The 25,816-nt window shown below is 46.1% G+C and overlaps 1 protein-coding gene across 1 annotated transcript in view; it reads left to right on the top strand.

The window, feature by feature from the left end:
- The window catches only part of LOC135396465 (uncharacterized), a 37,407-nt gene extending 11,852 nt beyond the window's left edge, over positions 1-25,555 (top strand). The window contains exon 2 of the mRNA XM_064627486.1: positions 25,181-25,555. Within this exon, the coding sequence (XP_064483556.1) occupies positions 25,220-25,555 (336 nt within the window). The 5' untranslated portion in view covers positions 25,181-25,219. The remainder of the gene's footprint in view (positions 1-25,180) is intronic.
- The last annotated feature ends 261 nt before the right edge of the window (positions 25,556-25,816 follow it).

Raw genomic sequence — 25,816 nt, 5'->3', positions numbered from 1 at the left:
TTGTAATCAACTGTATACGACCACTGTATAGGAGAAAGAGCAGTTTCAGTTTATTTACTTTTCGCCTATGTGCAAGTGAACCTAAATTTAGTTCTTGCAACAGACATGTAACCGAAGAAGTCCTTCGAAACTTAGACAAGATTATAAGGCAGCATATCTTTGTACTTTCTCTATTTCTTCGGATATCGTGCATGTGTAGTGATTCGAGGCTGCAGATGCATACTCTAAGGTCGAACTAAGGTTTTACATGCTGTTAATTGAATATCTCTCGTTGTACCATGGCGAAATTTCGTTCTTAGCACCCACAGACTTCGAGTGGCTTTGCACATATGACTATCCCGTTTCAGACCGTTCCCTTTAAATATGTCGCCAGCAATAAGAAGGGTGCCCAGAACAAGGATAGACTATCGGCTGCTCTCAACCTGGGCAGCTTTCTTCAATATGTGTCCCACTGATTGGTAAATGACAAACGCCTGCAACTAACCAGTGGTCTCCCCTCTTCGGCTGCAAAAAGCAAAAAAAAAAAAAAAAAAGAGAAGAAAGAAGAAATAAAAAAAGCAGAGGACACTGATTGCCTGCTCCGTATGCTAGAGTCAAAAGTTACAGAAAAAGTGGAGAAGTTACAGAAACAACACAGTGCATGCAGCTTTGAATTCCCTTCGAACAAACGTCTTTCGAACAAACGGCGTCGATCAAACGGCTTTCGATCAAACGGCTTTCGACCAAGCGGCGTTCGGTCAAACGCCTTGGATCAAACGGCGTTCGACCAAACGGCGTTCGACCAAACGGCGTTCGACCAAATGGGCGGACACCTGGCACGGTGCCCGTGGCGGTTTTGAAGACGGTGGCGATGTGGCTGCTGCGCGGCGGCTACAATAGTTTGAAATATTTGCATGGTAGTCGGAGTAGATTTACACGTAAAGTGTGTCAGCCTAGTAGGGCGACATGCTGCACGTGCCGCGGGGTATAGGACTGCGCATGTCAACCACCTGGAGTTCGTTTGAAAATTTTTCCTTATTATTATTATTTATTTATTAGTTATCTCTGTCTGTTGGAAAATACATACATATTTACATACAGGTGGAGAACCCAGTAGGAAACAAAATCCCTGTTAAAGGGTTATCCATAGTGAATAACAAATACATCAAAGACAGTTCACCAAGCATTAACATAAATTAATTCGGCATCACACTTCTAGAAGGCTTCTGAAGACTGGTTAGAAGGCACTAACGGCAGCAGTAACACAGTTAAATGTACACAAAAAAGCAATCCGTATAACAACTCATTGCATAGGTAAAGAATATAGCAAGAAGCTTTTAGTTTGGAGTTTAAACATACTGTTGAATGCAGCAAGAAACACACAAAGAAGAACGAAGTTGACACCACGGCTGCTTACTCTCAACTGACAGAAAGTCTATTTCGAGACGGACAAGGAAAATAAAGCATTTACGATGAACAGGTTTGAAGCTCGAATAAGATCCACTGTCCCCCCAACCCCCTGTTAACACCAGACTTGTACACGTTACTAAAAAAAAGTAATTGATTACCGTTACCGTTACCTTGTACGAAAAAGTAATTTTTTACCGTTACAAATTACTTGCCGGAAAAGGTAATGAAGTAACGCCTTGAAAAGTAACGCGTTACTTTGCCAATTACTTTCGATATCTGAGAAAACGATATAAAAAAAAAGATAGAAAAAAAGATATCAACAAAAAAGGAAACTGAGCAAAAACGAAGCGAAACGAAGCAAAAACGAAGTCAGCATTGAAGCAGAATTTATTTCATAAGACAAGTCAAGGCGACAAGTCATTGCAGATCGTCGACATCGTTGTGATATCGACAGTATTCCGCACAAGACTGACAGGGGCTCATGGTCACAAGAGTGGCATTAGGTTATCGGGGTCGAGAGTTCTGTGAAAAATGTGTCGAGAGGTTGAGGGTTTTGAGAGTTCTGTGAAAAGAGTCCCAACTGGAACTCCCACAAATGACTCATCAGGTTCACGGTACAACCTACAGTCCAACTTACTGTATACAGGCCGGGTTACGGATAGATAGTACACATGAATGGGGAGAGGACAGTGGACTCAAAAATACACTACACGTGCGGAACACTGTGGCAATTGACCTCGGGGTCCTCGGGTAAGTAATTGATGCGGGAAAAGTCCTAGAGATAAGACAGCTGCCTTGCAATGAACTTGCAGAGGGCAGTTGGTTTTGTCTTCTCGCGGCGGTGAATCATCCCATATATGTGTGTGTGCGTCGTCCCGAACAATGTGGATTCTTTAGTTTCCAAGTAATCGATTACTTGGTAATTGATTACTGAAAATTGTAATCGAATTACTCAAAAAATTACTGGGCCCCAAAAGTAATCGATTACGTTACAAATTACTCAAAAAAGTAATTGATTACTAGTAACGCAATTACCCGTTACGTACAAGTCTGGAACACACATGCTTAAAGATAACCCGTCACTATCTAACAATTTCACACACATGCCACATTCACATGTCACGCATGCCTGACAAAGTACCGAGCAATTATTCCACACCAAAGATTACATCGTATGCATGTATGCTATCTCTTCCAAAGTCAGGTCACTGGACGGCTGGCTTACACACATATCCCCGTTCTCTATTATTAGAGATGCTTCAGCTACCTCCCTTGCTATCTTTTTTTGAGCATAGCTTTTACCTCTGTGTGTCCAAAAAGTGGCTTGCACCCGCATGTTCGACAGTGGACGGCAAGGTGTCCTGAGGGAGTTGAATTGGACACCGCTGCCCTATACTCACGCAGCCGTGTGTTGAGGCAGCGCCCCGTTTGCCCAATATATCGTCGGTCACATGAGAGCGGTATGCTGTAAACTACTTGCTGTCGGCTTACCAACTACCCCAACTTCGTACACTGGGGTTTAAACGCTCTAGGGCTAGCAATCCTCCTTATTTCAGGTGGTAAACGATTCCACTCGCATACACTGCGGAAAAGAAATGAGTGCTTACCGTAATTAGTTTTTGTTAGTGGTAGGTTGAGCTGAGCAGACCCTCCGCTCCAGCATTGCTTTGACGTTTTGCCTTCAGATGGTTATAACTAAGCGTTTCTGATTCTAAACAGCCAGTGATATACGACCGCGCGATGACTAAGACGTTATGGGAAATTACTTGTTGAATACTGTAATTACTCATCACAGGAGAAACAGGGAACTGATATGGTAAATTAAATATAATTTTTATAGCACGATTTTGCAATTCCTGCAGTGCCCGTAAGTGAATATTATAAGTAAGGACACAGACTGGGGCACAGTAAGAGATATGAGAATGGACAAAAGAAAAATATAAGCTTAGGAGCACTAAACGAGGAAAGCATTGTCGTGTCCTGACAAGTGCACTAATGCCATGAGAAATTTTGTTAGAGATATGCCTAACATGTGACTGAAAGCGGAGGTGCTTATCGAGCACAACACCAAGAAATTTTGCTTCATTACTAAAACTAAGTGGAGTACTGGTGATAGATAGTCGGGACAGGAGAGTTACGCGACGCTGCGGGGAATGAAATAGCATACAAAGAGTTTTATCAGAGTTTAAGTTCAACTTCTTCTATTTTGTAAGTACTATTTGCATAATTTATCTACTGATTATGCTAATTAAGGAACAGATTGCATGTATGATAAATCTGTTTTGCGAAGTGTGCATCAGCCTACGAAGTAATAGCGCTTCTTATTGCCGGCGTGCTAGCTATTCAAATTATAAAAATATCACATTATTTACAAAATTGTTTTCTTTGCAATGTCTGATAAGCTTCGTAAAGGCCAGGCTTAATTTGTCATGTCCTTTTCTTTACGGAGAAAGGTATAACCGACTTCTTTTTTTTGATCAGCCACATTTTCATTTACGTCATCCTCCCAGGCGACATGCAAGAACTCCGATAATTGGTACAAAACTACAAATGTGCTATACAAATAGGTCTCTCTAAACAAGCTTCGTTACCTCATTAATACCACGAGAGCATAAAAATCAATGCATGTCGCCAGAAAAATAACGTAGAAGTCAAAATTAAACACGATGAAGCAACCTTGCTGACGTTAGAGTATTTTTGCGTAATCTGAAAAGTTCCATAGAATTGCATGGTTCCGATTTCGGAACTGAACAAATTCCATCAAATGATATTACCTGCTAACGATCATACAAAGCTCGCAGGGAGAATGAATGTATGAAAAGGACGAAATGTGAATTTATTGTCACGTAATAATTAAAGGTACACATGGTCATTTTATATACAGGTAGAGGACCCAGGGGGAAACAACTCCCTAATAAAGGGTCCTCCATAGTGCGTACATGAGATCATTGACAGTATATACGCAAACCACTGAACCTATACACCATATACATGAGCTATAAATCATAGTTGGATTATGAGTATAATCGAGAACATACAAATCATATACGAGGGGTGTTCAAGTCAAACCGGGACTTGACCGGGACCGGGAAATGACTCGCGCTACTTCTTTTTGTTCGCTACTACGCTACGTTTACGTTCGCTACTACGAATTTTCACACGCGACAGGCCTCCGCGTTCACCACGTGGTGGTCCAAAGTTTGTGCAAAACAGAAGACACGTGCTGGACAAGATGGCCGACAACGAGGTGAGTGCGCACATCGAACAGCGCATTGTCAAGTTTTTCGTGAATGAAGGCATAGTCATCTCAAATTCACAGAAGACTTCAGGCTCAGTATGGCTACGATACACTTAGCCGCAGCAAAGCGTTCGAGTGGTGCAAACGGTTCCGAGACGGCCGTACATCAGTGCAGGACGATCCCGGCCGGGGCGGCTCAGAGCCCAGTGTCAGAGTTCCTGAGAACATCCAACTTGTGGAGCGCCTGATCCTCAAGGACCAACGGATAACATGTCTCGAACTGGCTCGAAAGACGGACCTTTCTGTGGGAACGTTGAACACTATCATTCATGAACACCTCCAGTTTCGGAAAGTTAGTGCCCGTTGGGTCCCGAGGCAGCTGGCCGTGTTTGACAGGCAGAGAAGACTGGGAATCTCCCAAGAGCTAAGGTACACAAGAGCTAAGGTGAGGTACCGTTTCGACACTGAAGGACAGCCGTCCCTTCATCGGATCATCACGTGCGATGAAACGTGGGTGCACCATTTCACTCCTGAGTCTAAACGCGCATCAAAACAGTGGAAGCATCCGGGCTCGCCAGCTCCCAAGAAGTTCCGAAGCACCCCGTCTGCGGGTAGGGTCATGGCCACGGTTTTCTGGGACAAGGCTGGCGTTGTTCATGTTGATTTTCTGCCCAGTGGTACCACCATCAATAGTGCATATTATTGCCAGGTTCTCAGGGATGTGCATAAGGCGCTGAAGCAAAAGCGGCCGTGCCTCATCACCAAAGGAGTCCTCCTCCCTCAGGACAATGCACGCCCGCATACCGCGCATCTCACGACACGCACATTACAGGAACTTGGCTAGGAGTTGCTGCCACATCCCCCTTACAGTCCAGACATGGCCCTCAGCGGTTTCCATCTCTTCGGGCCACTGAAGGCGTTCCTTGGGGGCCGCCACTTCAGCTGCGACGACGAGGTCAAGAATGCGGTCCGATCATGGCTGCTACGCGCTAAGGATTTCTCCGCTGCTGGCATCCAAACCCTCGTGAAACGCTGGGACAAGTGCATTAGTGCAGCTGGAGATTACGTTTCTCGCCTGTAAGTTCATTTTACTTTTGCGAAAAATGAGAAGCCCCGGTTTGACTTGAACACCCCTCGTAAATAAAGAGACATATGTAGTAATTGCTAATTGCTTGATATCCAACAAAACATTTTAGTTTGAGCTTCAAAGGCCCTAGAGTTTTTTTGTTTCAGGCCCGATGTTTTCTTATTTCAGGCGACAAACGATTCCATTCGCTCACGCTGCGGAAGAGAAATGACTATTTAACATAATCGGTTCTTACTATTAGAAGACTGAGTCGTTGGCAGGAGACGAAATGAAAACAAGAAAGAAGAAGAGCAGCAGTAAATGAAAGAGTTGTACATTGCGATCTTTATCCACGCACGGGGATCCACACATGGGTAGTTCCACTCACCTCCAATACACAACGAAGGAGACAAGGAAGCGTTAACCATGTACAAGCGACGAGTACAGAAGAATCACCAGAGCGTGAAGGACCTCGGCAGCCAGAATGCCCACAAATGACTCTTAATGATCTCCAAAATGATGGATGATCTCGATGAACAACCCTTGTGCAGAACGGGATAAACGCAGAAATGCGCAGAGGTTTCTCAATAATTTCCCGCTTCTTTGTAGAGTAGCGCATGCACTTGACATTAAAATATAGCAGTACAATGCAAGCTCCTAATCCAACCACACGTTCTTCTGTTCAGCTTTCCTATAGTGGGACGCTGTAATGTAAAAGCGGCAAGTTTCCCTCTTGTGCCCGATTGTGAAGATGATATTGGGCGCACGGCGTGATTTTTCGTGCACGAGAGGACCGTGTAATAAAGACCACGCGCGCTCAACGCGGAAGCAGAACTAGCTTATTTGCTCGGCTCTCGAATCCAACTGTGTGAACTTCTGGATTCTTCCTCTTTCTCAACGAGACAAGCTACTATCAGATTATCGAGGGTGATTTTCGAAATTGTTGCGCGGTAGAGGAACTAAGGTAATGCGCATATACTTAATAGGATTGCTCGAGTTATTTCTTGCGCGTCGAGTAATTAAAAGTTGTGATTGGACACTGTTCTCAGAATTAGGTGGGTGAGGCTTCGTTCGTCTTGACATAGCGCGGGGAAAAAAAAGAAAGGCAGAAGGCACCCACGTTATTAAGTTGTTAATACATTGCTTCGAGGTAGAATGAGAACCTGCGAATTAGAATTAAGTAGAATCTGCGTTATTAGATCATTAGTGCTCGCCTAGGATTTTCACAGGAATGAACAGTTTGGTGAAAATATACTACAAATTTCGAAGTTCTAAACTACGCTTCTACTTCCGTCTTTTATTATTTTTTTTATCCACGTGGAATGTACCGTACCGCACCATATAATACTTCTTATACATTTGCGCAAATAACGATGTTGGTTATGCAGTTTTACTTTGGAATCAGTTCTGTGTCTTAATGTGCCACGACAGATAAAAAAAAATCATTTTGTTTGGTATTGTAAATCAACATCGGTGAAGGGCTCAGTGTGCGAAACAGAAATCCGTCAGTGAACATTACGCGCTTCCATGAATTTTTGAAAGAACCCGCTAAACAGTTTCAGGTTCTCGAGTAGGTCACGTCACCGGGAGCTCCAGAGTCTGTCTCCTAGCAACAGCGCAAACACCCTCCCGGTCTCCAATCTCCGCCCCACTTTGGTAGACAGCCAGCAGCTGTGGTGAGGAGACGAAAAATCGACCTCGGAGGGGCAATGCCAGAAGCGTGGCAGATTTCTTAGAACTAGAAATCAATTAATCAATTCAATCAAGGATGCTTCCGTGTCAAATAGAGGAACAATATTTTGGATAATTGGATTTGGATAATTTTGGAAACAATATTTTGGAGGAATACAATGCCTTAAATTTGTTAGGATTCTAAAGACACGAGATTTAGCCCGCAGTGGCACTTTAGTGATCGAAAACTGAGTGTGTAAGAAATTACACTTCATCACTTTATCGCAAAATGTGTGGAAGACTCCTCTGAAGTTTGATTTCGAAAGGCTAGTAATGTGACTTAATTTCTTTAATTGTGAACTTGAAAGCGTTTGGATTAAAGGCACGTTTGCAGCGCGTGTTTGTCAAACGCGAAATGGTCGTCATAGAGCTATGTTAACATCAGCAGACTGTTTAGCAATCCGCGGCAGCGTGTTTTTTTTTCCTTTTCGCAAAGCAACTGATACTTACCAGTTCAAAATCCTCCGTAATTGGCCAGCGCTATGCGATACCACATAACTGCAGTGGCACGAAAGTGTATAAAAAATATGTCGACCTTTTACCGCACGTTTAAAAAGTCGTTTACAAATCGTTTGTCTTCCGAAACAGTCTGTATTACTGATTGAGAAGTATTCTACACAGGATGTAGGGCAACGACTATTCCACGGCTTCTTTATCATGGTTGAGCCTCTACTGCGAAAATAGCATTGCAACAAAATTCACTGTTACAAAAAGATATAATTTGGGATACAATCGTGGACAAAATAAAGCCAGAAGAGCTCCTGTTGCAGTTAACTGGCTATCCTCTCACTTTGTGGGAAGGTCCTTTCGCATTGAATCTTTAAGATTTCGCTTCTCGTGCGACCGTTACGGAAAGTATGTTCAAGCGTGTAATTTATCGAACACAACAAACGAACGAAGTACATCTGTGGCTTTACTGCGAAATGGAAACATGCGTACGGGTTTCGTTCGATCTCGAACGTTCTGACAGCCTTCAATCAAGTTCGCTGCTATCCTGTTGCCACCCTGTTATAATCCCATCACCATTTGTTCGTTGCTGTCTCCGCTAATACCTTTGCCACACGAGCATGAAAAATGACACGAAGTGCTTAATGCGCTTAAGTAACAATCTTATTCTTGCATAAAACCACTTTGTGCTGTGTAGGACAAGATTATTTCATAATTTGAGGTTACACGAGTGTTCTTTGAGGAAGGGAAAGCTGGAGTTGTTTGAAGTTTTCACCGACAAAAGCAAAAGAAAGCATGACGGTGCCTAAGGGACGGCATCGACATCATGGTGTTTGATGTCATTGCAAACTGACATGTGGCACGACCTTCGTGCATGCATAATGCCATCCGGGACCCGAATAGCATTAGACGGTAATGTCATTTGTGCTGCCCGTCTGGCACAGGTACAAGTCGCTTGAACCATACTCGTTCCTTTCCCCCGAGTTGTTTCATCGTTAACTGGTTGCAAAAGACATGTCTAAACTTGTGTAAAGACATGTCTAAAAGTTGCGTGATTCTCGCCGAATCCCACGGGGCACACTGCAGCGCTTCTCGCGGGTTCCGACATTTTCATGTTATCACGTCTTGTGGTACCAGTGGTATAACCTGCGCACTGTGCCACATAATAAATTATTGGCAGTGGAAACAAAAATAGTGTAGCTTCATCTATTGTTCAGCACCGGTACTTCCGGAGTAAAAAAGAAAACAGAAACATAATCAAACGGCAGCCAGAGAAGTCAAGACCTAGGCAAAACGGAAACCAATATTTTTGTTTTGTTTATTTTAAGATGAATGGATCTCACGGACGAATTGTCGCTATCAAGAGCCGATATATCATTTTATCAAGCTGAATATTTGGGGGCTGCATTTTAACCGGCATTGTCATAAACAACAGGAGACAGATTGCGAGGTCTGGACTGATTGCGTGTAGGACAAAATGGTCCCCGAAAAAAAATCGGTCCCCCCCCCCCCCCCCGCAAAAAAAAAGAAGAAAAAATGGCCCAGGAAAAAGTGATACAGAAATGGAGATTCGAAAGAAAAGGGAAATTTGTCCCATCTGGCATGGTGGGAAAATATGGACCCGCGCTGTCCGATGCTGCCTCAAGACTGTGTATGTCGGAATATGTGGGAAAAAAGAAAGGGAGCAGAGCGAAGCTCGTTTTAAACAAATCTAATTTAGCGACCCTCGTATTAATACCATGACAGGGAAAATGGCGACCTGCTAAGTCTTAGCGAAAATCGTTTAGGAGAATCACGTTTTTAGCGGAATACATGGCTCAGCGATGACTTTTGTTTCGGTTTCATGTCCTCTTTCTTCGACGAAAATACGCGCTAAAGACGACGAGGTGTCACTCTGGAAGCTCATCTTCATCCTAATAATTCCTGGCGGCTTTTATTCAAGATGAACTGACAACCCGTTCGCATACACTGGTTCATAATGTATATTGACACCTACTGCGCAACAACTGATACCGGACCTTCGGGTACATACTTTATCGCTGGAGATCAAAATAGACGATTACACTCATCGTGTAAATGCAGACTTTTTTTGTAATTGTAACATTAGAGACGGAGAACCAGAACGGAAAAATTCGTTATCAACAAAACGGATTGCCCTTTATCTGTACCGCTTCTATTTCGGTCATTGTGGTGATTGTTTCGGAAAATTGCACGACTGAATAATCAGTGATGGAAAGCTCCAACGCTTTTGAAGCAAATGGTTTTGTCGTTGAATGATCGCCTCGAGTGAAATCGTAAAACGTGCATCACCAATCCTAATGCAGGTCACCAATATTAAATGCGATAGCATTTCTTAAACGCACTTTTGACCCTTGAAGTGCAGCGTCAGTGGAGAGGGGCCCTTTCATTCTCGCGATGCGCTATCTCGCCCTCGTTTGTTTCTCTATTGCGCGCCTCGGCTGATAAACGTTTCGGCTGCGAGGATAAGACGAGCTGCATCCCTATGATATTGATTACGTAACGCCACCGTGCAAGGCATGCTGGTAGGCACTATCAGCTTTATCCAATCATCCAATAGTGACAATTAATGGCAAACGCTCATCCCTACGTGACATATTGTGCGGGGTGCCCCAAGGCTCCATTTTGGGACCGTTTCTCTTTCTTGTGTATGTGAACGATTTTCCCAAAAATGCTATCGTCCACTACAATATTGTGTACGCTGATGACACATATATTTTTGTCGAGGGCACATCAGTGGAAGACATTTTTAGAAGGGGGAGATATGTTTATTGAAAAAAAAAAAAAAAGCGAGGAAAGGTTAGTCAGGCATAGGCCGACTTGCTATTCCTTCCATAAAAAGAAAACGAAAAAAAAGGAAGAAAAGAAACACACACAGACACACAAAAGGGCCTTAGAGGCTGGTCAAGAGGCCGGTGGCACGGAGAAAGCTCAAGAGGGTAGTTGTAACTGCCCCCTGGTTGTGCAGGACCGGGCCGAGCAGGGTAGCCAAAGTGACGTTAGGGTAGCCAAGTTGTCGTAAGTGGCGTTGGAGGATGAGTCTTTGTGAGAGGTACCGGTTGCAGGATAGGAGGCGCAGTGCTCAATGTCGGCTTCCACACAACAAGTTGCGCAATTGGGGGAGTTCGTCTGGCGCATTTTATACAGGAGTGTTTAGAAGGGCTAATGTTCTGCTTGATAGGTTAACCATGTGGCTTGCTGCAAATACGTTAAAGGCTAATTTATCCAAATCGTGTTATACGATATTTCATCCACGACAAAAGATAATTGAATATAAGAGATTTCATGTGATGTTTTGTAACACAGAACTGCAAAAGGTTGACTCTGTTATATTCTAAGAAATTTATTTAGATTCTAATTTATCCTGGATCCCACACATTTCTCATGTGCGGAAAAAAATTTCGCAGGGTCTTTCTGCCTTATCACGTCTGAGGTTTGTTGTCCCAATCAATGTCTCCTTACTTGTGTATTTCGCGTTTACTCTATATCTATTTCTATTCTATTCCATTCTATTTCTTCTATTGACTGTCATATTTCTTACTGCCTGGAGGCGTATGGTATAACGTATAAATCGAATCTTCAACCTTTGTTTTTGTTACAAAAGAAAGCCCTGCGGATAATGATGGGCATACCACCTTATGAGACTGTTAATTTCTGCTTTTCATTGTTAGGTGTTAGAGATATATATACTCTTGTTTCGTACAAATGTCACATTTTAATGTACAAACTGCTTCACAACATGGTAAGTTCACTTAAAATATCAGTTGCAAAAATACTAGTTCGTACAGTTTTAGAAATGCAGAGTTGTGTGTTAAACTTCCCAAACCTCGTACACGGCTTGCAATCATTCCAGTATTTTGCTTGAAAGAATTGGAATCCCCTGCCACTAATTATGAAAAGTGAGTCAAGCTTTCACGCGTTCAAGAGTTTGCTTGCAGATATACTGTGAAACTTGTTAAGCATGTGCACATTTTGAATTACTTTTTTGTTATCTTTTCCTCGGCAAGAGTTTTGTTGGAATTTTGTTAACATTTTTGAGTACCATAGGAACCGCATTACAGGCTTGCCTGGCGGTCCTGTTTTCAAGCCTCGCATAAATAGCTAATGTACCTAATAAAACGATTTCTCTCTCTCTCTCTCCAGCCTATCAGCCGGCGCGTTTTTCCAACCTCAGCAAACCACAGCAAAATATAACCTCGAACCGGTCTTCTCGAGACGCCACCATATGTTTGTAAACAGAGGGTCGCGTCTATAGCAGATTAGAAGGGCTTTACGATAGCGGTTCCTAAAACACGATAAGCCAAACACCTGACTCCTTTCAAGTGGCTGACATGATGTTGTAGACCTTTGGTTTGACAGCTTCCTTTATTCTCGGAAAGTAATTGATCTCAGGCTGGAACATACATACAGACAAACACAACACAAACCTGTTTCGTAGACTGTTTGCGATCTGCTGAAACTCTCTTGTGTCTGCACAGTGCGTTTCATGTGACGTCATCAATAGAGAGTTTTAGTAGATCGTACGCTATCGTCCTTGCGTACGTATGAGATATTTTTTAAATTCTGTGTTAGCGCCGCGAAGCAACTGTGGCTATACGCGGCGTACAGACGTGGAGAGATGGAGAGAGGACAGCAGGAAGGAGTGGGTGACAGGGGAGGTTAGTATGCGTGCTGGGCCGGCTTCAGACGTAAGAGATAGCGTTGGTGGTTTTGCGCACGCGCAAAACATAAAGAGGGCTTCGCGCATTGCGCAGAACCGCCACACTATCTCTTACGTACGCAAAGGCTATACCGTACGATGCACTAATACCCAGGTCACACGGACACTTTCGATCCGCATTGAGCCAATGCTCATCGAGCTCAATACGGATCCGGCGCTGCTACACGGACACGTTCGAGTAGAATCGAACTCCGATCCTCCTTAACCCGATCGAGTTTGTTGAACGGAATTGAAATTCTCGAGACGGATTCAAGACCGCCATTGGCATCCTCGAACTCAGCGAATTTGTAAGTAGTCAACAAAAACATTACATCAATTTGCAAATGTTCCTATACAATCCCATGGAATTTCACGGTTACGGTTTTAGTTTATAGGTATGACGTGCGACTGCGTTTGCTAATTTGTTTAATCTCGACCACTCTTGACACCGCGCCCCCCATAAAGGCTTAGCAAACACCACAATGCGGAACCAGGTGCGGTTATTCCCGGCTTTTTAGGAACATATTTGTCGATCCCAGCGTACTGCCTCGAGGCTGTTAGCGCCGCCTGTCCACAAGCCGACCTTTCAATACGCATTGAGTTCGACCATGTAGCAGCATCGCGCACCGAAAGCTCCTGAGAAACTCGATGCGGATCGGATTCAATCCGCATTGAAAATGCCGTGTGACAGGGGTATAAGACTCACGAATGACATACTTAAGGTTTTACGCAGCAGAGACACAAGGACAGAAAGAACCAGATGGGAAGGTTTCCCGTCTGGTTCTTTCTGTCCTTGTCTCTCTGCTGCGTAAAACTTTAAGTAGGGTTTATTCACTGGCGTCACCTCGCCGCCATACTGTAGGTCCCTCGAAGTTATGTTCCCGCATTCGTTCGCTGCCATATGCTTTTAGGATGACTATTAACGTCGAAAACATGGAAATTGTTTGGATATGCTACAAATCACACAGCACAATAACTTTGAAACACCAAATATACGGTGAGTACGATATGGGTAGCGGCTTGGATGGGACCTACAATATGGCGGTCGATGCAGCACATCTGCCTGCAAGCGACAGTGGCGGTCTCCTGCGGATGACGTCATGTGAATAAATCCTATGACTTACCAACTACCCCCTTTTCTCTACCTTACTCACGAATGTCGTCCGACACAACGGAGTTACAGTGTAAACGACGTACTACGGAGCATTCGCGCAAGTATAGAGCTCTCTCCGATTTGCCGCCACTGCTGCGGGAGATGCGGACGCATTCGCTAATGAAAATGAACGTAAGCGACGTGCCGCCGAGAATGCCAGGAAACGGCGTGCCGCAAAGCCCACCACCGTTTCTGGCGTGGCGAAGGAAGAGCCGAAATAACACGTGACGCGGCATCAGTACCAGTCTTGTACCCGTTGCCGAAATATGATATCGCGATACCGATACTCGTTACTTGAGTAAAAAGTATCCCAATAACGATATGGATACTTCTTTTTTGAAGTAACGGAGCACCGGCCGCTACCGTTACTAAAAAAGAAATGCGATACTTTGCCCGATACTTCTATCGGAAATACGAAGAAGATGTAATATCGAAATCTCGATTACGTGAACGCCCCATTTGTATAATAGCAAATTGGGGGGGGGGGATATGTTTAATGCAAAGAAAAAAGAGAGAAGGGAAATGTTAGCCCTGATGTAGGCTTGCTAACAAACAAACAAAAGAAGATAAAAGCAGCGAATTGGGAAAAGACAGTGCTCCAGCAAAAAGACAGCATGTTTATTATGTAGCTGGGACACTTTGCGCTGATCCGTAGCTGGTTCTCTAAGTTTTCTTCTGTCATCCCAGCATACCCTGGTCTATCCGGCAGCTGACAGAGGCCGCTATGACAATTGCATTAGTGTCGGGCTCACATATATACCGTGGGGTCCAATGACAAAGCAAACACATCCGAAGTTAATAACAGCACAGTATATGTGAGCGTGACTTACTGCGACACGGCAGCTTAGCAGTGGAATCGAGAGCGTACTGTCAAGGACGTGACCTCTGTTCGTTGACTTCAACTCTTCTGTTGAGCCCAGCGTGGTTATTTTACTCGAGCTTCGAAGAAAAAATGAACATGTGTTTGGTATAAGTTCCGTTACTGAGTACGTAGGCGTGTCCATAGGCTTCTTGTCGAGCACTAGGCGGACCAGTGACAACGAATAAGAGTAAGAAATATGGTGGGTGAAGAAAGGGTGCGACACTAAAAAAATGTCTATATCGGTAACGATACGGAGATCGCGTTACCATAAATTTGTAACGGAAATACTTTTGCCATTCAGTTTTAAAAAGGATCGCGATCCGCACTTCGATACAGAAAAAAAGTATCGATTACGGTAACGGCGTTACGTACAACCACTGGTAAATACTAAACCATACTAAACCTCGAAATAGTTCCGTATAACGGTTCGAAACACGCCTGCTCGTACTTCCAAACCGGACCGCCAAACGCACACTGGCCGAAGTCAAACGTAAACGTCGGCGCGCAGAATCGTGAGTGCCGAGTGGCACAGGTGACGTTCCATTTTGACAACGTGGGTGATGTGTGTGTATGTGTGTGTGTGTGGTAGGGGGGGGTAATCGCAAGATTGGCGCGCCGTTGTTTGCTACACAGATGTGGGCGTCGTCACGACTATAGCAAAAAATATATATATATAAAAAGAAGAAAAGAACAGAACACAAAACAAAAAGAAAGAAGGACGGACGGATGGAGCATAGAGGAGGATGAAGGTTGGAAACGCGGTAGGTGATGTGAATGTGCCGACCACATGCAACGACACAACGATAGACTGTGTATTCCCGAGAAGCTGATGATGTTGATGCCTGCGAAAAAAAATAGTGAGGTGAGATAGAATTCGTCACACGTCAAATTCGGCTACTCCCATAAACCAGAGCGCTAATATGCTTCCTGGGTGACTCTGGGCTCCTGGACTGCCTCTGAGCGATCGTGTACTCATGCCCCCCTGCTGCCCATGTGCCGCTTGCGTCTTTCTCCTTTTCTGTTTTTTTTCTTTCTCTTTCTTTTTTACAAGGAATAGCAAGTCGACTTCTGCCTGGCTGACCTTTCCTTTTTACCTGCCTCTTTTTTTTTTCGTAATAAACACATTCCCCCCCTCCCCCCCAAAAAAAAGGAAAAAAGAAAAGAGAGAGAAAGCTTCGCGGCTTTCGCCTGCCCTACATGCAGGAAATAAATATCGGCCAAAGGCTAAATCATCGGTTAACGTAGCGCACAATGAAGCACACGGTCCTAATAGACAGACTCCAACGCACACTCTGAATAAATGTCACAAGCGCTGACAAGGCAGCATCCCTCTCGTCTCTCCAACTACCCCGCATTTCGACGCTCGTTCAGCATCCCTCTTGTCAGGTGGCCAAGGACCCAGCACTTTTACAAGGTCAAAGCTGCGGTTGTCCAGTCGGTCGAGAGCAGATTCCATCGTAGCCCTTTGAGATGCATATCTGGAACAGTGTACGGTCATCTACGGTTGCAGAAGGTGTACAGTTCGCCGAATCAGCTCTCTCAATTTTATGGAGGAATTCGCGCCCGTTACGGGGCGTTCAAACGGAACCTGTGCAAGAGCGTCTGCATAGACCTGGGTAACGTGGACGTGGTTCACGAGAAGCATTAGTGTGCGCTGCACGGACTACATCTCCTACTACAGTATTCACAAACCCATTCTCTGCATCGCCAGAACTGAAGACCACCCAGACGAAGAGGAATCGTCCGAGTGATCGTGGTGACACACATACGTTCAGGTTCACGGCCTTAGGAATAAATAGCGAGTGTTAGGCTTAGCAGACCGGAAGGTTTTAACGATAACGCTTCGGAAAACATGATACGTTAGTCGCCTAATTCCTTTGAAGTGGCCTCACGTTATCGATCTTTGATTTGACAGTCTTCTTTTATTGTATCGTTTCCGAAGAGTGCTGCCGATCTGCCACCCGACGGAGATGATCCTTCCACGATTCATCATCCGCCTCTACGTGAGCGTAGTCGCTCTCCGATGGTTCGAGACCCAGCAGCGGAACCGCCGTCACCTCCGTCTTCCGCCACCGCCAGACCACCTGTATCACCCCAAGCCAGCCTATCTCTATCACCGTGTTCTGGCGATGGAGGATTGACAAGCGTGTTGACGTTGAAAGGTCAGATGTTGCACAATGATTGGTCCGAGACGACCCAAATGTACACCACTGTTGTCACTGATCCCGCGAATGATCAGGAAGAGGAGCAGGACATTGGGGATCCTTTTACCCTTGTCACGTACAAAAAGAACAGGCCTCAGGGCATCCCAGTTCTGTTCAAGCCGGTGCAACCGGACAAGTCCTTCTGGAAGGTGAACCCCAACCTGATTGCGAAAGACATTCGGTCTGCTGCGCAGGAGCTAATAGCGCACCATCGTGTAAATAAGGACGGCTCGATGTGCATCTTCGTCACCACGGAGGGCGCAGTCTCCAACCTCCTTTCACTTCGAAATGTCGCTGGTATTGACGTCGAAGTCAGCATCCCTTCGTCATATGTGAAGAACCAAGGAAAAATCAATGACGTTCCGCTTGCTTATACCAATGAGGATCTCACCTCCTACCTAGAAGGCGAAGGCGTCATAGCGGCTCGTCGGCAAATGCGGTACGTCTCCAATGACGACGGCTCGGACCGCTACGTCCCTTTGAGAAGTGTGATCCTGACGTTTCAGTCTAGTCAAAAGTTACCTATGGAAGTTCACTTGGGATTTTCAATCCATAAGGTACATGAATACGTAGAAGGCCCGCTACAGTGCTTTCACTGCCAAAGGTTTGGTCACCTCGCACGCAACTGTCGCTGGCCCCAACGCTGCAAGATTTGCGCCGGCCCACATAATTTTAAGGAATGCACGGCTCGGCGTCAGCCGAAATGTGCTAACTGTAGAGGACCCCACGTTGTCTCGCATTCCCAATGCCCTTATAAGCGCCAAGCTATCAAGCGTTTTCAAGAGTCTGTTATCAGCATATCCCAACCTGTGAGAGACCATCATGCGTCCGATGCTCGTGTGCAACATCACCGCCCCCACGTGTCTGAGGGCCCCGCTATGTCACCGCGGCCTTCTCGAATTGGACAGAAGTCCCCTCGTCAGCTTGATGGCGACGCAGCTCGCGTCTTCCACAGTAGTAATGGGAAAAAGACGCTAATACCACCTACACCTGACGCCGATACACCCCAGCTTTCACGGGCAACTTATGCTGAGGCTATACGAAGGCCTTGGAAATGCGCTACGCCGAAGCCAGTGGTTTCCCGACGATCGAAGCACGCACACACCGCAGTATCGAGTGACAGTACCACAATGTCTGTCCTCCTCCCTCTAGTTCTGGCCGCACTCAAAGCGATTGTGTCCTCTTTCCCTGCTGCTGCGTCCTTACCCGAAGTTCAGCACCTTCTTGCTGCGGAAGGAGTGCTAACATCCTTGCATGGACAGTCTTTATAGGAGAGCCACAGTGCTGCAGTGGAACGCGAGGGGCATTCGCAATAAGCTCCCCGACCTCAAGTTGTTTCTTCTAAAATATCCCATTCCCATACTTGCCATAAGCGAAGCGTACATTAAGGACGACTTTAGACTCAGCGGGTACAACGTATTTACATCTGGCAGCCAAGGCGTATCAAGGACTGTGCTTTGTGTCCGGAAGGACCTAACGGCTGCCCAATTACAGGAGCCGCATATTTCTTCCGCTGACCAAGTGAGATGCAAGGTTCGACTGGGCAACATTGTACTTACTGTTGTAAGTTTGTATCTCCCGCCCTCTATTACCTTGTCGCAGCAGAGCATACGGGACATATTTCTTGGGCTACCACCGCCGTTCCTGGTAGTGGGGGACATCAATGCCCACCATCCACGGTGGGGAAGTGCACGTACAGACAGGAGGGGAATAAGATGGGTTGACGTCATCGACGAAATGGACCTGTGTCTGCTCAATGATGGTTCACCAACGTTCCTGCGTAGAGATTTCTCAACTGACGTCCTGGACGTGTCCATCTGCTCAAAAGATGTTTCCAGGAGTCTCTCGTGGTCGACTGATGTCGATGGGAAAGGAAGTGACCATTTGCCCATCTACATTTCATGCGACAGGTATACTGGCCAACCCAGGACCAAATTTGTTAGGTTAATTAACTGGAAGGACTTTCGATCGTCTTGTTCAGAATTGGCGCAGCCGAACATGTCAGCAGAGCAGCTAACCGAAACGCTGACTACTTCTCTTCGATGCTGTTCGCGAACCGTAAAGGTCGCGACAGGACATATGGGAACAAATCCTCGCGTGGAACAACTACGAGCGCAAAGGCGGAGAGCTGAACGAAAGGCTAGACGATCGGGGCTGTTTCAGGACATCATAGAAGCCCGGCATACTGCCAGGGTAGTACAGAAGGAACTAAAGGATGTTGACAGAGAGCGCTGGCGTCAATTCTGCGCAACGCTGTCGCCTTTTACCCGCGCTGCCAGAGTGTGGAGCGTGGCCCGGAGTCTGAGAGAGACCCTCCCGCCCAAAAATCCTTTGGGAGTGCTAGCGCTGTCTCTCATGCGGTCCGAGAACTCTGTTGCGCTGGACTTCTGCAAGATTATATCCGCAAATTCGCAAGCTTCAAACACTGACGTATTCCGCGCTTCCACTTCCGAGATACAGGAGGCGATCTCACGAAGAGAACCAGTGGTGAACGCACAGATGGATATGGACTTCACATTGGGTGAATTCAGAGCCGCGGTGTGCCTGTCACGAGTACAATCGACGCCAGGTGGAGACGGAATCTCCTATCGAGCCATCCGAAACCTTAGCGACGGCTGTGTTTCCTGTGTGATCCATGTCTTCAATACATCATGGAGAAGCGGTGAAGTGCCGCAGTCTTGGAAAGATGCCGTAGTAGTCCCGCTGTTAAAGCCTGGCAAGCACCCATCTGACCTGTCATCCTTTCGTCCAGTTAGCCTGACGAGTTGTCTTGGTAAAGTCTTGGAGCGAATGGTCTTGCATAGACTGGAGTGGTGGCTTGAGGGTCATCGTACCTTCCCCGAAGAGATGGCAGGCTTCCGTCGGAATCGTAGCTCCATAGACTCTGTTCTCGATCTCGTCACCACCGTCGAGCAAGCGAGGAGCCAGAAGAAAATAGTCATGGCAGTGTTCCTGGACGTCAAGAGAGCCTACGACACCGTCAGTCATGCCAACGTTCTGCATCTTTTGTTGCAAGCAGGCGTTCCCGACAGAATGTTCTTCTGGCTGGCTGATTTTTTGCGCCATAGAACACTCTCTGTTCGCACAAAAGAAGGAGTCACTTCGAAAGTTGTCTTGACTCAGGGCGTACCACAAGGCAGCGTTTTAAGTCCTATCCTTTTCAACCTTGTAATGGCAGGCCTAAAGTCCTGTATCGCCCCTAAAGTCAATATATCTATCTATGCTGATGACGTCTGCATTTGGACTGTTGGGAAATCGAGGCCTGCAATCCTACGCCGTCTTCAGCATTCCCTGGATAACATCTTGCGGTACCTAACGGAGGCAGGCATGGATATATCAACTGAGAAAACAGCAGTCATGGCTTTTACTCGGAAGCATATGCGTCGGTATCAGCTCTTCCTTGGCGATACGCCCCTTAGGCTGGTAGCACACCATAGATTCCTGGGTGTCATCCTAGACTCCAACTTGTCCTGGAAGAAACACATCGATCACCTGGACACAAAGGCACACCGGTGGATTTCCGTCATTCGCCACTTTGCTGGGCCGAAGTGGGGAATGAATGAGAAGTCTCTTCTGGCCATCCACAAAGCCCTAGTCCGAGGGACTCTGCTATATAGCCTACCAGTCTTGCACGGAATTTCACAGACGCAAGAACATCGACTGCGGTGTATTCTAGCACGGAGCTTAAGGGTATGTCTTGGCGTCCCGAGAGCCGCGGAAACGCGGATGGTGATAGCAGAAGCCCGCGAAATACCTATTGAAGTCTTACGGCAGAGGGAGACCATTCGCCATTACTTGCGCCTCAGAGCACACCACCGCCGCCATCCACTAATAGCAAAAGTTTGTCGCCGGAAGCAATGTAACGCATACAACTGTTTCATGGAAGTGAAACCTAAGGTTCCCCCGTTTTCTGCAAGATCACTGGTGCCCACGACGCCTCCGTGGTCGCTTCCAGTACCATCGATCGCATTGTCAATTCCTGGTCTTAATGTCAAACGAAACCAAGTGCCTACATCAGTTCTGAAACAGCTTGCAGCGGATATGATGCACAATCGCTATTCTGACCACACTGCAGTTTTCACTGACGGATCCTCCAGTCATGAATGTTCATCGTCTGCATTTGTTATTCCAACTGACGGTGTGTCACATGGATACCGTCTCTCACACCGCACATCATCAACGTCGGCTGAGTTATATGCTATCCTGTTGTTTCTACGTAAGACGCCCTGTGACGATCCGCGGGCCTGGGTCATCTACTCAGATTCAAAGGCTGCTCTTCAATGCATAGCCAACATGGGAATACGTGGATCGCTCGCCCCAGTTGTCACTGATATCCTCCATCAGGTTCAGCTTCTAAGCGATCACGGTCATCATATATCCCTGCAGTGGGTCCCGGGTCACTGTGGTTTGAGCGGAAACGAAGAAGCCGACAGAGCGGCAACGGCTGCCCAACAGTCTCCGGCTGTTGTACCAACGGTGTTATCAAGAGGAGACAGGAGATCACTTCTGAATGAGCTCATTCAGCCACTAGCTCGCCAGCAGTGGAGTCGGGACATCACTGACAGGTCTCTCATGTATTCTGTGGATCCCACTATGTCCTTCTCAGTTCCTGACCGTTTACCACGCTGTTTCACGTCCCTCCTGCACAGGCTTCGTCTCAACGTTGCCTTCACTCCCCAATTCAAGTGCCGAATCGGATACTGTGACAGCTGCCTATGCTCCAAATGTGGCGTTGAAGCGAACATTGAGCACGTCCTAATTGAATGTAAGCTCTACGAAACGGAGAGGCGGCAACTCTGTGCTCAGCTGAGTGGTGCTAGCCGGCAGACGTTCAACCTGGCTGCAATTCTTGGCCCATGTCAGAGCCATGTCCAACACCGTCGAGGACTTCTGATGTTCTTGGAGTTCCTCTTGGCTACCGGCTTGCTCCAGACGCTGTAGGGTCCACCCCTGCATCTCAAGGACCATTGGCGCTTCTTTCATGTGCTTCTTCCTCTTGTGCGACGTATAGCGTTGCGCAACCAGACGACGGGAGTTCGAGTTGGACTTGCACATAACTTCATTTTCATATTTCACATCTCATGCTTCTCGTGTAATGGGGTAGGGTACTGCTCTCAAGCGGTGAATCACCCCAGGCCATAGTCATGATTTAGTTGTTGTTGTTGTTTTGCCGATCTGCTCAAACTCCCGAAAGTGTGCTTCTTTCGCATCCGAAATGGAGCCGTCGTCATTCGTCTGTTGTAATACCGATAATGCTACAGCATTTCGTATGCGTTTGGCAGTGAACCAAATACTACAGTAATTTCTTACGTATTTATTTATTTACACAATACTGCAGGTCACTAGGGCCCTAGCAGGAGTGTATTCACTGTAAAAATGTACACGTAATAACAAATACGTACATAAAAAGAAAAGTGGTGACACAAGTACAAACTATATACCAGTCACACAGATGAAAACATGCTATACATGGTCAAGATAAGCATTCTGGTTACCCGGGGATATCAGTATGGCCTGCGGTATCTTATTCCAATCTTCGATTGTACTTACAAAAAATGAGCTCTTGAAGCTGTTAGTGCGAGCGGATATGGGCGTTATTTTAAGTGCATGCTTTACGTCGTGTATGTCTGGTTTGTGTCTTGGATAGATACTGGTCGGGTTGTATGCCTAGCTGGTTGTGTAGTATAGCCGCATAAACTTAAGTCTAGCACATTTCCTACGATGAGCCAGCGCTAATAATTTGGCCTCTGACAGCATCTGTGATGGAGAGCAGTACCTATTTTGTCAATTAAAAATGAATCGATCTACGAATCTTTGAATTTTTTTCTGATTTGTTTATGATGTTTTGAGCATGAGTGTCCCATATACTATCGAGGCGTACTGGAGTGTGGTACGAATTGTTGCATTGGAATATAATTAAATGTTAAGCCCATAGATGAGACTTTTTAACCGGGAAAGAGGTACTTGGCTTGCATTGAAAAATATTATCCTTCCATTTCTGCCCTCCACAGCTCACAAAACCGTACTTTAGGTTTCTGAGGAGCACATCAGTTGAAAATGCAAAATATGTGCAGACCTTGTCAAATTATAGAGCGTGTCCTAGACTGGAAATGACATGCTTCGCCGATTTATACCGGCTGTTGGCCCGCCATTCCTCCATGATACGAAAACCGGAACTTCACACTAAAATGAACCTTTTTTCGCTAAACCGTGCACATCTGCTCAAAAACGAAGCTCACTAAACCATAGAGCGACCCTAAGAAGAAACCAACGAATTTTTCGGGTTTCCCTTTTTTTTCTCTCTTCATACGTGTCGACATACGCCGCCCAGAGGCACCATCGACGCCCACGGGACCATTTTTTTCCTACCATGCCAGGTGGGACAATTTCTCCCGGGACCATTCTTTCCGAGACAATTTTTTCGGGGATCATTTCGTCCGGGACCTCTTTTTTTTTTTCATGTACCCGTGCCGACATTACGGGGAGCTGCGGCGGCATTCGTCTAAAAAGTCCTTTGGCCACCTAAAGTAAGCCTCATACAGCTCAAGCGGCGATCGGATCCAATCCTAGGTTACTGCCAGCGCCCAGACACAGCGTGTAGTAGGCGGAACCTCTTTACACAAGATCACAAGTTTACTCTGGTAGAAATCCTGAAACCAATCGTAAGAGGGAAGCACCCATGACTGGTGTATGTAGCACCCGAAGTGTACGTGTAGTTACTTTGTGCTGGATATACTGTCGCACTTCGTTAGGGCACGTGCACGCACACGTATGCAAACGCACAACAAGAACAGCAATCGCTTTTTCTTTGTCAACTATATTGATTACTGTACTTTTCCCTCGAGTAAATAGTCCTTGACATAAAGTCTGTGATTGACCAACCTTGCTACGTGCGCTCGCTTCACGTGTTTAGTTTCCGTTTAACTATGCAACGTGATACAGGTGTGGTGAGATGCGAATCAGTCCGCCAACCTACCATTATATGACTAGGCTGCCAAGTTTGATTGGTAGCGCCCAATAATGCAACCAAGAAAAGAACCCGATGAACAAGGTAGTAAACTCGGCAACTAACCAACCAATCAGAAACAAAAAATAAAGAAAAGAAAAGGAAGAAGAGTAAGAAGAAGAGTAAGAAGAAACGGAATGCGCCGAGCGTCCTCAGTGCGCTGCACTGCGACTTCTCTAAGACGAAATGCGCTTAACAATGAAAAGTCTTTATCGTGTGCAGGCTACCTGTCGACGAACTATTGCTCATGCCATCCATGCAATGAAAATCTCAAAAGTAAATGAATCATGAAGCATTCAATGGTGCAGGAGAGACTTCTGCGATTCGCATCACGACGATTCAGTACATTGTCTATGGACACGACGAATCGCCGCCAGCCCCGCGTTCCGAAAATAGTAAAGCTTCTGATCAAAAACATCGAAGCATCCAGTTTGGCCGTAGAAAAAAGAAAACTGGGTCTACATACGAAAGCGGAGGAAAACTTTCAAGGGCTGGGCGTTGGCGAACGCCTCCCAGAAAGAAGGTCACATCGCATCCGAACCACTCTTAATCAGAGGAGAGTGGCAGTTTCTTATAATCAGAAGCTACGGCTTCCCAGTTGACGGAGGAAGGTTGCCTGGAAATAGCCACCAATTAGGGTGGAAACATAGCCTTAGTACGGTAGTATTTCGTTTTCTTTTGAATGGCGTTAAGATGCGGTGAAGTTTAGATAAGATACACGCGGCAGACCCGGTCTTGTAGAAGGAAGGGATGCTGAAAGGAAAAGGGATCTGAATACAAAGCCGGTGTACCTATTCTAAGGCATCCACAATCGTCCTTACATCGAGTCACTAGTGGTCAGTTTCCTTCTCTCTCGGATACTGTGCGATAAACGTGTTATGATGAGTGAAAACCTTTGGAGAAGTGAAAGTGAATGGGGAGGAGGAGGATCGAGTCTGGTGGAGATGCATATATAAAGGATAGGCACTTGGTTGAGAGCAAGTCAGTTCTACGTCTAGTTCCAACTATGAACACTCTGGTAGGTATTCGGAGTAGAACTTTTCTCACACAGGATGGAAAGTGAAGGCTTGAATGTACGCCGAAGTTATGCGTTAGTTTTCTCTAGATTTTCCCTGGTATTTTTTAGAATAGGAGCACACTGCAATGTTGGTCGAACATACCGCTGTTCTACTAGCATTCTGTGTGGGCTGTTCATAGTTACGATTCATAGTTGACATAATTCATAGTTCAGTTTAGAAATTTTCGACGCTTGTTCATCACAATGGCCACTTGGATTCATACCGCATTTTCTGAATGAACGTTTCTGAACTTGACTACGCCGCTACATGTACATGTTGTTCTTGACTACGTCTCCCGTTTTCTTGTAGATCGTTGCTCTTGTAGCCTGCGGCGTTGTAGGAGTCGCCATGGCTGGCGGGTTCTTTGGCGGCCACGGCGGTTGGTACGGTGGAGGACACGGCGGCGGCCACGGCGGTGGCGTCGTTGTGGTGAAAGGTGGCTTCGGCGGCCATGGTGGCGGCTTCGGTGGACACGGATTCGGCGTGCAGGCTCTTCAAGGTCCCACATTCCTTGTCAAGACTGTTCACCATGTTCACAAGCTCCACGGAGGTGGCGGCTACCTTGGCGGCTACGGTGGTGGCCACGGTGGTGGCTTCGGCGGTGGCTTCGGCGGCGGCTTCGGCGGTGGTCACGGCAAGGTCGTTCTTCTCGGTGGCCACGGACACGGATGGCACGGTCGCTAAGGACATTACATGGTACGCAATTTCGGCGTTGCCGATATAATACCGGAGCGAGGTTAAGTCTGTCAGACTGTATAAAACCAAGGAAGGGTAGAAAATCCAGCGAACCGGTAAGGAAGATGTAGGGGAGTGCCTCAGGACGAGAGCCATCGATATTTCGAACGGACAAAATCGAAGAAATAAGACCAGGCTTCATGACAATAGTTGCGTTTGAGACCGAAATCTGACATATTCATTGAGGAATAGTGCCCCGCAGCACTTTCG

This window comes from Ornithodoros turicata, chromosome 1 (assembly GCF_037126465.1).
Source record: "Ornithodoros turicata isolate Travis chromosome 1, ASM3712646v1, whole genome shotgun sequence".
Lineage (NCBI taxonomy): Eukaryota > Metazoa > Arthropoda > Arachnida > Ixodida > Argasidae > Ornithodoros > Ornithodoros turicata.
The sequence above is the reverse complement of the archived record's forward strand: the minus strand, read 5'-3'. Positions and strand labels throughout refer to the sequence as shown.